The sequence below is a fragment of the Felis catus genome, chromosome F1 (assembly GCF_018350175.1).
Source record: "Felis catus isolate Fca126 chromosome F1, F.catus_Fca126_mat1.0, whole genome shotgun sequence".
NCBI classification, from domain to species: domain Eukaryota; kingdom Metazoa; phylum Chordata; class Mammalia; order Carnivora; family Felidae; genus Felis; species Felis catus.
This window is the reverse complement of record NC_058384.1, coordinates 16724429-16740722: the sequence shown is the minus strand read 5'-3', so window position 1 is coordinate 16740722 and position 16294 is coordinate 16724429. Positions and strand designations below refer to the sequence as shown.

Genomic DNA, 16294 nt, shown 5'->3' with positions numbered 1-16294 from the left:
TCTCTTTGGTGAGCCATTACAGTAACTTCCTGAGTGGTCTCCCCATTTCCACTTTGGCTCCCCGTAGCCCACTTTCCCTATCATAGCCAGACGATACCCTTTAACATCATGTGGTTCTTCTGTATAAAGCCCTCCAGCGGTTCTACTGTGCTCAGAATAAAATCCAGTATCATTACCACTGCCTGCAAGACCTTTCATGATCTGGAGCCCCTGCTTCCCCTCCAACCTCATCTGGAACCACGTCCCCCTCCTGTTCTCAAGCTCCAGGCACACTGGCCTTGTTTCGTTTTTTTGTACACATCAAGTTCATTGCTGAACGCAACCGCCCTTACTGTTCCCTCTGCCTGGAATCATCTTTCCCCAGATCTTCATAAGGAGAGCAACTTTCTGTGATTTAGATTTTAGCTCAAGTGGAAGATCAGAGTGAGGCCTCTTCTAAGCACTTAAATTCTCCCCCCCGCACCCCCAGCCCATCAAGTAATTTTCCACCAACTAATTTTTCTGTTTTACATCTCTTTCCGCCTAAGGAAAGGGGCCTTGTCTGTCTTGTTCTTTGCTGTGTTCACAGTGATAAACCTATTAACTGGAATATAGAAGGTTCTCAATTAAAATTTACTGAATGAATTTCTGCTTTCATCTCCCCTCCCTTTTAAACAGAATCATATGAAACAAAAGAATATATTAATTCATCCACCAGGCATTTTCACAAGGGTACTAGGTTGCTTCAGCTTTACATCCAAACTAGTAGTCAGAAAGTAGAGCTAGGCTAATAGTGGCAGTGGAAAAAACAAGCCTCAGTACCTCTCAGATTTATTTCCTCCCTCACGGACACTCAAACACGATGGCAGTAAGTGGTAGAGAGAATGTTTATCATGATAGAGTGTTATCAACTCACCTTATTTGGAAAAGACATTTATCGGGAACTTCAGCCTAAAAGAGGCCTTCTCTGACTAAGACATCAATTGCTCAATTATTGGGAAAAGCATCCAGCTACCAGATAAACTGGACACACTATATCCTTAGTGTTCCTTTTTCATCTGTAATACTGGGTCTGATGATCAGCTCTCTGGTGATCATCAGGAAAATTCAAGACAGGCTGCTTCTAGGGTTTGTAGGGAAACAGGATTAGCAGCTTTCCTCAGAACCCCAAAGCTTCTGAGGGCATCGCTTGATTTTCAGTGCAACTAACCTCTAGTTCCGTGGCAACAGATGCCCCCAATGGTGGTGTGGTTCCTAGTCTTCAGGCAGGAGCATGATTACCTAATTTTCTCATGCTGCCCCAGGCCTAATTTCAAGTCCAGTCTTGGAGTTCATGTAAAAGCAGAAAGATGAGGCCTCAAGATGAACAATCATACAGCCTGTGACATGTGACCTCTGGTCAGACATGCCATGTAGAAAGAGATGCTGTTGGAAGGAGGCTATACTCTGGGGCGGGGGGGGGGGGGGGGGGGGGAGGGGCGTGTAGCCAGAAGATCTCCATCCGGGTGGGGCTGAGTCTCAGGAAACCACAATTCAGAGGGCCCTATGACTGTCTTTTCCAAGACACTGCTGGGGTCAGGGATGCTGTGGATCCCATGGCTTGGCCACCTCTGTTAAGCCCCATTGGAGAGGAGCTCTCACAATCACGGAGCAGAAGACTCAAGCAGACACGTGTGGAAACTGCGTATTATTCAGTCCCTTAATCCCAGCCTCTAGAAGGTAGTTGGCAATTAAAGGTACAAATAAGGCTGCAAAGGATGAAATAAATTCTGACGCCAACTCTGACTAACTCACGGTGCGGCCTCTGTCTCTCCTGTCCTACTTCAAAAAGGGAGCATCTTTAACCTCGAGTATTTGAGAAGGAAATGAGTTAGGTCATATGAGTGCATTTTGTGAACCCAAAACAAATATAAGATAGGAGAGTTTGGAAGGCTGCCTCTGTGTTGCTCAGGTATGTTCAGCTACTGATATTTTAGTGGCTAAAAACAGTACCCTCCTCTCACTGACATTTTTAATTCCAGAAAGCAGGCAGTCTGGAAGTTATAAGAACTTATATTCTTCCATGGACTGAAATAAAGCTAATTTCATTGTGAATTTTTAAAAAATATGGCATAAGACAGCCCCATGGGGTAAAAATCATGCCAGTAAGCAAAAAGGATATTAACAACGTGTGCCATTGCCCCAGGAAACAATCTGCAATCCTACTTTGATTCCGATGGGCTTTTTCCTCTAAATTTCTGTCTTTAAGAGACTTCCATAATCATCGTGTCACCTCCAAATACCTTCTTATGCTATACTCAGGTTGTAAATTTACAAGGGTAACTTTCCATTTTCTGAAGGCTATATCTGAGAGGTTTTTCCCTCTACAGTTGAGGAATAGATACCTCTTGCTCTGCAAAAAATGTGGATGCCTCACCGAGAATTTATCAGAGTTGTTTTGTTTTCTAAACGCTTTTAAAAACTCTTGGATTGTTTACATACATGTGTGTATATCCACCTGTATTAGTAGGGGTTATATGTTTTTTATTGATTACATATTCACTTCCCCCCCACAAAAAATAAAAAATTTTTTAAAAGCCTAACACATCTCACTACCCAGAGATAAACATAATTAGCATTTGGTTACAGGGGCGCTTAGGTGGCTCAGTCAGTTAAGCATCTGACTCTTGATTTTGGCTCAGGTCAGGTCATGATCTCATGGTTCATGTGTTTGAGCCCTGCCTTGGGCTCCAGCCAGGAGCCTGCTTGGGATTCTCTCTCTTCCTCTCTCTCTGCCCCTCCCCTGCTCACACGTGCTAGCTCTTGCTCTCTCTCTCTCATTCTCTCTCTCTCTCTCACACACACACACCCACACATTTAAAAAACCCAGTAGTGGTAATGGTGGTAAAACATTTAAAAAAACATTTTGTTACATTGCTTATAATCTTTTTTTTTTTTACCATCCCCACACACACACATCACATACATCTAACAAAATTTTAATCATATTGTACGTATGTTGAATATATATGCTTCACAAATGTCAAGTATTGCTGTAACAGTATTAGTCCAAACTATAAGTAGTGGTGCTTTCCATAAAACTAAAACATGACTTCACACATGCAAATTATTAATAAACTGGCTACAGAGATATAAACTTAATTAATGGTTATGTTTACAATTGTATGAATGCTGTCTATCCTTACAATGAAGAGAAGCTTAACATATGATCTTGTGATAAGACCCAAGCTTTAAAAATGCACCCTGAAAAGGCAGACTAACATTTTAAGAACCAAACCAAATACTCAAAAGTAGATAGGTAGGGCCAGCTTCTGGATACCATTATTCCTCCGTGCTCACTACATGGAATTCTGTCAGGCTAGAAGAACTGATTTAAAGGAAAGGCTGATCTTCAACTGGGAAATTCTTAGAGTTTTTCTATATTGCCTTCAGAAAGGTAGTGAGGGAAGAGTAGCATAATGAAAATGCAATTACTTTCTTGACATTATTTGTTAAGTAATGTTAGCCAGAAGGTAACGCAGACAAGAGTTAGGGAAATTTTAAGAAGCAAAGACGTGTTTTCTTCACTTGCAAGATCGAGTACTCAGGACACCTGGGTGGCTCAGTTGGTTAAGTGTCTGACTCTTGATGTTGGCTCAGGTTGTGATCTCGTGGTTCATAGCGATCCTATGCGATGATGGCGCAGAGCCTGCTTAGGATTCTCTCCCTCCCTTTGCCCTTCCCCTGCTCTCTCTCTCTCTCTCTCTCTCTCTCAAAAATAAATAAATAAACTTAAAAAAATCACAGAGAACCTTACCAGCTTTTAAATAAGAATAAATAACTTTTGAAAACTAGTGGTTCTCTTGATACTCATCTTTTGCTCCCCAAACTTTCTGTCAAATTCTCTTAAGTGATGATACAAAACATGTTTATCAATTATACCTCCAAAGGACTATTATTTCATTCTTCATTTGAATAGAATTATATATAAAGATTACTTGAACAACTGAAAACATTTCAAGTCCTACTTCTATTTCCTTTCAAGTAGGTAAAGAGAAATATCCAGAGGGAAAAAGGAAGTAGGATTTTTTAAGCAGGTTGTTAATTTAGGTACCCTTCCTACTTCCCCCAGTAAACTGAAGTAAGCAAGTTCCCAGGCACATAATAGACACCAGCATAGATTTGTTCCATAAATTCGTAAAAGCTCTACTTTAAGCACACCCAGTATTAACCAGTCATAATTAATAAAATGCAAATTACAGAGTACATTTCATACTTATTTTGACATAAAAATTGATTTTTACACTTTGAAGGGCATCAGAAGTATGCATGGCAACTTTTATATTGGGGTCTTTAAATTTTAAGAGTTGTAATCTCTCTTGAACGAGCAATCCTTGCAGCAGTTAAAAAAAAAAAAGTAAAAATGGGAGACATACTTGCTTCTGTTTTTCATTTCAGCATCAATGCTCCTTTGGATTCACTATGTACAGTGCCCAGGGTATCAGTACTGAAACCATAGCCAAGACTGATATTAATTTATAATGATGTGATCATAACTTTCCACAACATGTAACAGCAAATGAAATCAAAAGAGAAGAAAGGGAAATTCTGAACATGAGTAGAAGAAAACTTTTCCCTTTTCTTCAAATTTCACACACTTACAGAGTATGGACCCTAGCTATGTGTCACTGCTGATACCATTTTGAGTGTGTTTTTCCCACTGAAAAATTCAGCGCAAGAGTATCACATGTCAAAGTGATTTTTTTTTTTTTTAAGGAGGCAGGGTGGGTGGAAAGGAACAGTTCTAACATTTGGGTGTTAGCTCCTGATGCTTCTATTCCAAACCTCTCATAATTCGTGGATGATAAATCTTTCTTCAAGGGCCTCTGAGAAGCAGCCCTTCTAGGTTTGATTTTTTTAGGGGGTTATTTAAAAAAAATCTAGGAATGGTTCTCTTTCTCACCTTCATTATTTTCACCACAAATGGCTTTTTCTTCCTTTAGTTATAGTGTCTAACAGGATTTCTATTCAGTGGAGACATATTTTTGGAAGTCTGAGAATCATTTGGAAGCACAGGCCTTAGAAGAGGGAAACATTACTTAGCTGGTATCTAGGATACCTGTATCTTTTGCTTTGGTATTTTAATTTCACCAAAGAAACGTGTGTTTGGTGAGTCTGTGCACAGAATTTATGCCTTGTGGTAATATCTAAAATGAAACACTTGTACCTGCTTTATTAAAGGTATTATTTATTAAAGGTAAATTATTATTAAGTTGTTCTTTACTAGGCGTATCTTTGAAGGGCAAGAAGCCAAAATTTCAAATGTAACTTAAATAAAAACTTGAAAAAAAATGTTTTCAAATGTGTCTGGTGTTCAGGCAGTTTGGTGGTCCCTCTGTGAATCAGGGGACAATGAATAGGCTCTAAATCTAAATCCACAGCATTGTCTTGGTAAATCTTCATTAATTTGATCAGTTCATCACAACAATTAACTTACAGGAAAAAAGAACCTACTGGGATCTTTAAAGTAAAATAACATATTTGCATGTGTTTAACCTCCACACCTTCATGTCTGAAACATAGCTAAAAACTGAAACTTGAGTGTCTGCCTTCTTGAGTGGTAATGGAAAGGATTGCACGTGGCAGGATTCCTCTTAGGACCACCCTGTGCAGATTAGCCATCGATCCCACATCATTAGCCAGTCCAATAACACAAGGCTGAACAACTGTACTTCCTCCTGGTACACACTAAACTTTAAGCAGTAACTCATTGGAGAACTGATCCCAATTCACAGCCATATTGCTAATTAAAGGGCATGTGATTTTCCCAAACTGGAAAGTACCCCAGTTCTATCATTATGTACAATCTTTTATGTACAATATTGTACGACAAAGTCAGAGATTGCCAAATGACCCTCTGGACAACTCAGGAAATACTTTTCACATGTAATGTCAATGGCACCATTACCTATGTTTTGGCATGTGAGAGCCCAAACCAACCCATGGGATGTACTACTACTTTGGATACCTAATGGGGCAACCAAGCTGACTCTGTATGGTCGCAACACACAGATACACGTGACTTCCGCAACATCTGAAGCTTGTGAACCCATTCTTTGTGGATTTAATTGCCGATAACTTGTTTTAAACTAGAGGCAGTTTAAATTGAACCCTAATGCAGATTTAAGTATGAGAGACAGCCTTAGTTATAAATTTATGTTTTCCTTCAAAGCACTCAAAGTATAAGGTGCCAAAGAAAGGCAGTAGGAGATTACTGGAAAGTTAACAGTGGAGACCTGGAATCACAAAGTTAGGGAGTTTTTAAGAATCTGAAAATATATTAGACCAAAACTGACTCTTCAAAGGGATGTACTTGTTGAAATACATTTTAGCCCTTAATAGCATCAAAGCTCTTGAATAAAATGCTTTTTCTTTCACTTAAAAAATTCCTTTCCAATGGAATCATAAATCTTCAGTTTTCTCTTCTATTAAGAAAAACGTGATTCAGGGAAACAAAATTTAAGTAAGCACTGATGACCTCACTTGGGCGTGAAAACATATGTATTGGGTTCTTTCTATTTCTCTCTTGAATGGCAAGGAAACGATTTCTCAAAAATACCAACCCCCCCAAATTGTATGCTGGTCACTGCTTCTAACTTCATCTTGCAATGACTAACAGACTTTCTTCGGGGTGAAAAATCCCTCACGTACACAGCTACCTAAAATGCTGTTATGATTATACAAGAGAGAAAATATTTGCATGCAAATACATACATGAACACTGAATTGGTAATTGCAGTGATAATATAAACAGAGATGAACTAGACTGAAGAGGAGTATGTGAGAGAAAAGTGTGAACATTGTACTTTTGAAAAGAATCACATATGACAGAACCATAAGGAAAGAACAGTCTGGAATGGTGTTAAAGTCCATTGTATAAAATAGACAAAGCTTAATGATTCTTGTTCAATTACCAAATAATGGTATAGGACTACTGTAGACCAATTATATTATAGAACAGTTGCTAGGTATAGTTCTCAAACCACTAAAAAGAAACCCTGCACCAGCGATTGTGGGTATTTAATTTTAACCCTTGGTAGGAAGTGAGGAAGGATGAGTGATTTTTCTCTTGTTCAGGAAATCAAAAAAACAGGCAAGCCAGACTTCCCAGATTCATAGCACAGACCCAATAGCTTTAAGCTGCTTCATAGATACACAGTACAAACATTCCAGGAGAGAAATTTTCAATTTTCTACCCCAGGATTTTTAGGGGGTAAAATTCTGTATCCAAATAAATAAATAAATAAATAAATAAATAAATAAATAATAAACAAACAGATAGATAGGTAAATAGATAAATAAAATAAAATAAAAATCAAACTGGCAATCAAATGGTGAGGTTAGAATGCAAACCACAGTAGTCTAGATAAGTAGCAATAATGTCTGTTGTGAAATTTAACCCTTTGGAGACGTAAATAACAGAATGCCTAAATCAAGCACTTGGGTATTCTGCTTTATTGCGGAGTCTAGGCAGCCAGAAAACATTTTTTTTCCCCCTGCCACAGAGATAATGCCACTAATGTGGCCCTGGGCTCTTAGAAAAGAGCCATATCCCCTCTAGCCAATTAAGGAGTGGCATGGACCAGGCTCAGCTAGAGCCCCACGACAGTGGCCACTCAGCACTTCCTTCTTGGTAGAGTGCGTAAGAGGAGAAGAAAACAGGAGACTGCAAGCCTCTTTTAGGGATACAGGAATTCTCCCAGAGGGTGGCAGATTCCCTATAAATGAAGTTCAATGAAAAACAGTCTCACCGCCAGAAGCCGAGGCACAAACAGACGATGCCCCATCCCCAGAAGTTCCAGCACTCGACATGCATACTCATTCACCAGCTTGCTCCTCTCGTCGTGCATGTCCTGGGACTTTTTGACAGGAGGTGTGAGCTTAGCAGCTGGGGCTGGGCAGGGCACCCCTTCTTCCATGAGCAGTAAGTAGGTATCCAGAATGAGAAAGCTGGATCTCTTATCCACAATTTTGAGAACTGCAGTGGGAGGGGAGGCAGGCTTAGGTCTCCCCAGGAGCACCAGCCAGTCTCTGGTGGGAATTGTCAGCTAATGTCTCCACAGGAAGAACATTTTGGCTAAATTATCCACTGTGCCAGAGCCCCAAAGTAGACTGGAAAACGAAATCAAACACGGATCTAAATAAAAACCGGCAGAAGCAATCGAATGCAAGAAAATGGCCAAGAGCGATGCAGCAGAGTTCAGATACATGTGTTAAAATGTACAGGCTGCTCGGAAGGGTCTAGCGCGTGTGTGCGTGTGCCGTGTGTGTGTGTGTGTGTGTGTGTATGTGTGTGTGTGCGCGCGTGAGTGTGCGCGCGCGCGTGTGTCTGTGTGTCTGAGCAGACAGCAGCAGCAGTGGCCGGGAAGCCAGGGCAGTTGTGAAGCTGCAAGGAGAAAAGGATGAGCTCATTGCAATCCCCGATTCGTGACAAGCAGCGCTGCTGCCGCCACTGCCTCCGCTGCCGCCGCCGCCGCCGCCGCCGCCGCTGCCGCTGCCGCCTCTCGCTGTGAATCAGTAATGAAGGGGTAGGGAGGGGAGGGGAGGGGAGGGGAGAGGAGGAGGTAGGTGAATGAGCATGCAGAGTGCGTCTCGGGGGAGAATGCTGTAATAAGAAGCCAATGGCGAGCCGTTGGACAGATGTGCTTCCCCCTCCCAGTCCACCTTCAATCAGTGTTAGTCTGACAGCTTCTGCTGTTGAATCCTAAAGCCAAAGGCAGATGAACCAGCTTCTCTTAGCATGTGAAGCTCCCAGAGAAACCAGACCTCCTGCCAGCCACAAGGCTGACCTTTATTCACTCTTGCTTTCTAATAACGGTAACACATACAAGTCGGATTTTATGCTGCGTATTTAAAGTGGGATTTTCCAGCCCTTGTTAGAGGACTGAAATCCCCACAGAAGAGGGGTCTGGGGCAAAATGCTACAGTATGCACGAGAGCAAAGACTGGGCTTCCAAGAAACGACACACCCTCAAGTTGCAGTGTTTACGCAATAATACCGACTTTTTGCAAGGCTAGAATGTGAGGTATTTCGGCATTCAGGGGAAGCCACAATTAAAAGTAAGATTTTTATAAACATTCAGTATGATACTACATAAAGACCTCCAACATAATAATGAGAGTATACATCTAAGGAATCACTAAAGTTGGGATTCTCAAGCAGTAATAACTTTTTTAAGCCACAGACCTTGATAAACATTCAGGTAATAGCTCAAAATGTTATTTTGCTACTCTCTGGTCAAATTAATCCTTCCCTACTAATAACAACTGAGAATTGTCCATAGTTTTAAATTTTACAATCTTAGTAGGTGTGATTTTAATTCCCTTGATGTGAATAATAGTCACAGTCAAATGAAGGCAAAAAGACAAGATCACCTTTAGGAGCAGTTTCTAAACTTGAGCTAACAATGAACTCATGTATATTGAGAATCCTGGTGCTGTAGTTCTGTAGCTGCTCCCCTGAATCTCAGAGCAGTTTCTCCACTGAAGTTATAGCATGATACAGGGTAACAGGGCTAAGAGAGCCCAGGTGGTTCCTTCTGAGTCTTAGTTTCCTGCTCTGACAAATAACAGTTATAGATCTCCGCAAGTAACAAAAGAGAATCATATTTACCAGCATATCTCTAGGATCTCGGTTAAAGACATAGATTAATTACCAAATTCGGCTTAAAGGGAAATATTGCCTCCTTTAAAGAATATTGTTGAGTTCCTTTTTTTAAAACTCAATAAAAACAAAACATTTTTTTTGTTAAACATCTTGAGTATTAATGAACAAAATATCTTAAATAAGATACTTATATATTGTTGTCAAGCTTTTTATTTCTTCTGAAAATGCTTTCTTTTAAAAATTTTTTTAAATGTTTATTTATATTTGAGAGAGAGAGACAGAGACAGAACACGAATGGGGGAGGGGCAGAGAGAGAGGGAGACAGAATCTGAAGCAGGCTTCAGGCTCTGAGCTGTCAGCAGAGCCTGACACAGGACTCGAACCCACAAGCTGTGAGATCATGACCTGAGCCGAAGTTGAACATTTAACCGACTGAGCCACCCAGGCGCCCCTGAAAATGCTTTCTTAAAAAACTAAAGATTTTAATGGAAAGTGATCAAAACCATTAGAATATGACATATAAATAAATAAATTTCAGATCCCTAAGGTTTTGGATAAATGTCTGATGGGCTACCCAGGGTGGGGTAGGTTCAGTTGGAAGGGGGAGGCTGTAAGGATGAGGGCAGGGGTTCTGGGCCTTTCACAGCCTACCCCTACACACACACACACACACACACACACACCCTCTGCAGGGAACAGTTCCATTTTTATCTTGTTTACATACTGGAGTTCTGCATGAGGTTCTGTTTGAAAAGACTGTACCACTGCTATGGAAGTGTGAAAAGCACTGCCATGGAAGCTTCCTGTTTAAGAACAAGGGCACATTTTTACTTGCAAAGGAAGGGACAATTCAGTGACTCCTTTGCTTATAGGACTTTTTTTGGGTTGATTTTTTTTTTTTAAGATAGGGGAAACGCTTCCATGCAACTGACGTGGGTTCAAAGAACACTGGCAGAAGCATTTATTTTTTCTCATATAAACCAGAAACAAAGAATTTCTTGCCCAAATGGATTCTGGCAAGAAGTCAAAATTAATCCAAAGATTTCAAAACTATGGTCTGGCTCTGATGCTCACAAAAGAAGTTAAAACTCCATGTGCTAATATTAAATGTAATAACTAAAGTATGATATTTTATTAAAAAAATTTTTTTCAACGTTTTTTATTTATTTTTGGGACAGAGAGAGACAGAGCATGAATGGGGGAGGGACAGAGAGAGAGGGAGACACAGAATCAGAAACAGGCTCCAGGCTCTGAGCCATCAGCCCAGAGCCCTACGCGGGGCTCGAACCCACAGACCGCGAGATCGTGACCTGGCTGAAGTCGGACGCTTAACCGACTGCGCCACCCAGGCGCCCCTAAAGTATGATATTTTAATGAGCAAACCAAAGCAAATACTTGGGCACATTTGAGAAACGTTACGTAAGAGGAATTATAAACAAGTTACCCTGTATTTCAGTTTTCCTAATCTCTCCATGATCCTCCCCCTCAAAAATACATTATCCTTGAGGAAGTGAAGGTGCTGGTGCAGCCCTGGGCTCTGAGTGGGCCCTGCCAGGAGAGCAGCAGGGGTCTTATGGGGAGACCGCGTGGATCCAGAGCATACCTTCCCTGGTGAGTCTGAGGAACGGGGGCCACACCAGAGCCCTGCAGAAGGCGTGGGGATTAAAGCACAGAGGAGCCTCGGGAAGAACAGGGAGAAGTGGGAGCAGGCCCAGCTGGCTATTCCTACCAGCCTCCGAACCAAGATGCTGAACAGAGGAGGCAGAGCCGGCACGATGGGGGACGGAGGCAGAGCTGCTGACACGCAGAACTGGATCCAGGTCCTAGGGCTTCACAGGCCAGACTCTCAGTTAAGAGTCAGGATGAAGATGGAAAGAGAGCCAACAGCACAGAGCAACCACAGCTCTGTTTCCCTGCGCCCAGAACATGCTAAACTGGTGAGAAGGGCAAAGGCGGACGATATCAAATTCCCAGTGGGAAGATGTGGTACAGAAGGCCCTCCAGGCCCAGAAGGCGTCACCTACCTAGAAATGACCACACTGAGAGCTGTCTCATCTCTCTGCACGCCAGGCCAGGCCAGGCCAGAACGTGCATAGGAATGAACACATCCCAGGTTGTAACGTCCCTCCTCGGCCTCTCATCGTCCTTTCGACATCAAGGTGAGCCAGACATCTCAGAGACCCACTTACTCAGTTCTGTATACATGGGGACATCAGCCCAAGCCCAAGCCATCTTCCCATGTATCACTCTATGGAGAATAAAGCACCCTATATAAACAGCGCTCCCTCCATCCCCCCCTGCCAAAGCATCACCTTTGCTTTCAACATTTCTGTAATTTTTCAACCATGGTCCTGTTTTCAGGTTGTCCTTTGAGAATAAGCCATTGATCAATATCAGGTGAAATAACTCTTCTAGAACATAACTTGGTGAAATGGAAGAATGGATTCCAGGCATTTTTGAAGTCCTACAAGAGTGACTCATCTCAGTGAGCATTTTCTCTTCTCCCTCCCCAACTCTCCAAGTAATTTATTTATTGCTGATGAGGCTCAGAACAGCACACTTCTGAGAAATAAATGTTTCAGTTATAAAATAGTCCACAGATGAAACGAATGATAGAAAAAAAAACCCTCTTGTAAATTAACCAGTTAATAATACATGACTTCTCAGATTTTTTCAACCATCACAAAGATTTTTTTTTTTTAATATGTACAGGAAGATCAACAGCAAATTGAAGATAATATGGGAAACCTGGATGAATCATGCAATGAGGCAGTGAGAGAAAAGCAGACAGGGCCAGGCAATGGTCCCAAAGCCAAGGTCTAAAGAAGAGAACCCCACTGTCTGGAGTGCTGGGATCAGGTGGATGGTGGTCCTAATTGAAGCCTTTTGCCGGAATGCTCTTCCTGAACTACTCTACTGTGTCATGATTGCTGGACATGTGCAGGACATAAATAGACTCCCACTGTAAAATGAAGACCATATTTGACTTAATTTATTACTTAATGTAATTAAGAACACTGAGTGCAAAGAAACATGCTAAGTAGTTACTTTAGGGGTTACAAAGGTGAAAAAGGAAATACTTTCCAATGTGCAAGAGCTTAAAATCAGAGAGGCATTCAAACATGGAGATAGAGCACAATGTGGACACCATGAAAGGAGGAACAACACTGTGTTACGATCTAGTCACATCTTTGTTATCCACAATGGATTCAGACAAAGTGGGCTCCTACTAGTGAGACTGGCCTGGACCTATAATCCAAGAGTAATGATAATTAAACGTATCTCTGAGAGTAAAACAGGACATTGCTTATTCCATTATCTTTTAGTCATATTTACTCGTCGAATGACATGGGTAAATTACTTCATACTCTTTGAGTCTCTGTAAAATGTCCATGTCCTGTACCTGGCCAAGTTGCTCCAAAAACTAAGTTAATGTGTAGAAAGGAATCTCTCGTGGTGCCTAGCACAGGGTGGGTGCTAGATAACTAGTAATTCTCTTCATCTTTCCAGGAAGTCATGTAGAGGGGTAAAATGTATTGTGTTCACCTGGCTTAGGGTTTAGAAAGACAAAAAGGTCTCTGAATGTATTAACATTAGAAACAGAATTAGAACTGTTGCCTCTTCAGTTCGACATATTAGTAATTAGTAGAAAAGGACCCATGCTCTTCTCAACTTGGAAAGATAAAAAGGCAAAAGTGAACGCTCTAGTTATTTCTTTTTTGTTGGACAGACAAGTTTTTAAAGGATAAAGCCTCAATAATTTGGCAGGTTCCTAAGATCCAACAAATAGGTCAAATAAAGATAACGGAGTAAGTAGTATTGGTATCCTGGTAAACATGTAAAATCCTGCACAGTGCACACTCTGCCATTCAAGTCTCGATTCTGCTCATGCTCTCCTACATGCTCCTGGAGGTAGGAAGATACACCAGATGCTGCCTCTAACTTTATGCATTTTGCACGCTACTTGAAGAAAAAGCTAAAATGAAATGTAAGGAGACTGAGCACATAAGTTGTATCACAGGGAAAGGAGTCTCATTATTTTGTAGCTGGAGAGCAAACACTGAAGAACTGGAGTACAAAATTAACTGACACCATGGTGGGTAGTTCGGGTAACAGTTTTATAGGAATTCAAAGGGGAAAAAAGGATTCCTATATAACATTATAGACTTGCCTAGTGTTTAAGAATGGTCTAACCTCTTGTAAGACTTAAGGCATAACCATCTTATAACCATCGATAAAAACAAGGAGTTTTTGTTGTTGTTGTTGTTTCATAGAAGAGAGAACTTTCTCCCGCCAACAATTTAATAACATGCTGAGTAATCATGGTAGCATCATTATGACCTTACTACATATCCTTGTCCTCAAATTTTAACATAATGTCCTTATTAATGCAAGAACTTCTATGACTATAGATGTTGAGGGTTGGTCATTTTGCCTCTACTTCCTTACCTTTATTGACAATCATCTCAAAAGCCTGCTACCTATTTTATTACTGGACATTTGTTTAGAAAGGACTACTTGTGGTAAGCCAGAAATGTGAAATTTCTAGTCACTGGGGTTATATATTCTACAATAACACAGAAGAAGTCTACTTTTCTTATGTGACATTAATTAAAATATTTGAAGACTGTTTTAATTTCCTTTTCTCCAAGATAACCATCCCTGCTATAAGCTGGTTTCTGGATCTTTCTAAAGTGTTCACAATCCTACCTCTTGGATGGGATTTTCTTGGACAATGTCCTTCAGTACTTCACTACCCACACTGATAAGGATACTCTAGACATGATAACAGAATCACAAAATAATGTGCTGTTGTTAGACCCCAGAAAGCATCGAAGTCTAACATGTTTATCCTATTAAGGATAAGACTTATGTTCCGTAAGTGACCTGTTTAATCATAAAACTTGCTTGAGGCAGAGCCAGTAAGCCAAGGTCCCAGAGCCCAGTTGCATGGTAGGGAACCTTGCCTTTTTGTTGTCTTTCAAATTAATGTAGCCCGCTTAACAACAACAGCAAAAACACAACTATCTTATGAGGAAAACTGTGCTTCACTATTTTATTTCATCTGGAATTGATATCCTGCCTGCTATCTGGCATGAAAGAATCTAAGAATCTTGGATTTGAGTTGAGAGGGGCATCCAAAAGCCTGTCTTGAGGATAATCACTTCTGAACACACACTTATCATAATAAAGCACATCTGCTTTCTCAATTTTTAACCGAGAAGCACTCTCTTCTTCAATCAAACAGAGAGGCTGCATCCTTGGCAGATCAGCCACAGTGTCTCAAGAGCAGCTTTCTTGAAGCCATGTTAGTGATGTAGGCTTGAAAATGGAATGCTGGCTCTCAGTTCATTCATCCCCTTCCCTGGACAGTTTGTATAAGGCTCCTATTTATTTTCCAGGTAAGCAGAGGCACAAATAAATGTTAGCAAGGGCTGGGTTTATGTTAAATTGATCAGATTAAAATAATGATATATAGAATCTAGACTGTGCCTTGATTTCCTCCACTGGATCAGCATTTTACTTTTTATTTTTATGTGTGTATTAGTATGTGTGCGTTGTCATGATTGTTAAAAATAACGAGGTGCTATATTCATCTTGGTAAGTTGTGCATTGCCTCTGCCTTCTTCCCATGCTCTATTAAATTTGCTATCTCTGGCATCTTCATGTTACATACAACGCTAAGTGTAGTTTAATAGCTGTCACTATGGAAAATAACATTTTCAGTGGAGTAGTTATATGGGTCAGCCCATGCATTAGCGAGTGAATTTGTTTCCATGAAATGAGTATGCCAAGATGGGGACATACAGGTTTTTTTGGAGACAAGTCCATGCTCTAAAATAACGATGGTGATAGGTTATACAGCCTGGCCCTGGCCCCTGCCTCATGGCTTCCAATGGTTTCAGTACAATTTCAGGGGTAGCAAAATGGTGCGAATGGAGGTGAATTTTCCTCTGCGTTCACTAGAGGTGATCTGCTCCCTCTTTCACCTCCCTTGAGAGTTCAGTCCCTGTATAAACTCAGTACTGCCACAGGCTGTCACATGATGATAGCAACAAGTGAACAGGTATACAGAGGTCCTTCCTGCATGGTGGGCTCCTTTACCTGTGCCATACTGGTATTTGTCCCAAGCAGGGCCTAACCAAGTAACTTGTACATCACAAACTCTTGTGGATATTTAAATAACCAAAAGTATAAATAATAACAGTTATTATTTATATTTATACAATACCTGTAAAGGCTGTGACCTATGCTAAGCCCTTAGAGCATGCATTGCTGCATTTAATCCTAGCAACCAATTATGACCATTTCACGTAGGAGGCACCTGAGCTTAGAACAGTTCAGCGACTTGCTCAGGATCATGCTGCTAGTAAGTGGTAAGTCAACGCAACCATAGTTTGTGGATAACTACACCACTGATCTATAAATGTTTAAAATTGAACTTGAGTTATTTGAAACAGTGAAGAAAGTAGAGTTAAACAGGCTTGATCCCAGAGGCTAATCAAATTAGTCCAGTGGAAACACCAAGATTTACAGTCATGTCACTGTGAGTATACTGAGGGACTAATGTGTCCGGGGTTCTAAAAGAAATGACAGAAAAAAACAGTGAAAACTTATGCTCAAAGAGCAGCATCTGTACCCTGGTGGTCTTACCCATACCCTCCCTGC

General features: G+C 40.9%; 1 protein-coding gene across 10 annotated transcripts in view; it reads right to left on the bottom strand.

Moving 5' to 3' along the window:
- The window catches only part of RABGAP1L (RAB GTPase activating protein 1 like), a 762235-nt gene that overhangs the window by 154224 nt on the left and 591717 nt on the right, over nucleotides 1-16294 (bottom strand). Inside the window, exon 1 of one of the 10 annotated variants that reach the window (XM_019821651.3) lies at nucleotides 7770-8486. The exons of the other annotated variants lie outside the window; for them this stretch is intronic. Coding sequence (XP_019677210.1) covers nucleotides 7770-7937 — 168 coding nt within the window. The 5' untranslated portion in view covers nucleotides 7938-8486. Of the gene's footprint in view, nucleotides 1-7769; nucleotides 8487-16294 lie in introns of those variants that run through there. 10 annotated transcript variants of the gene reach the window in all.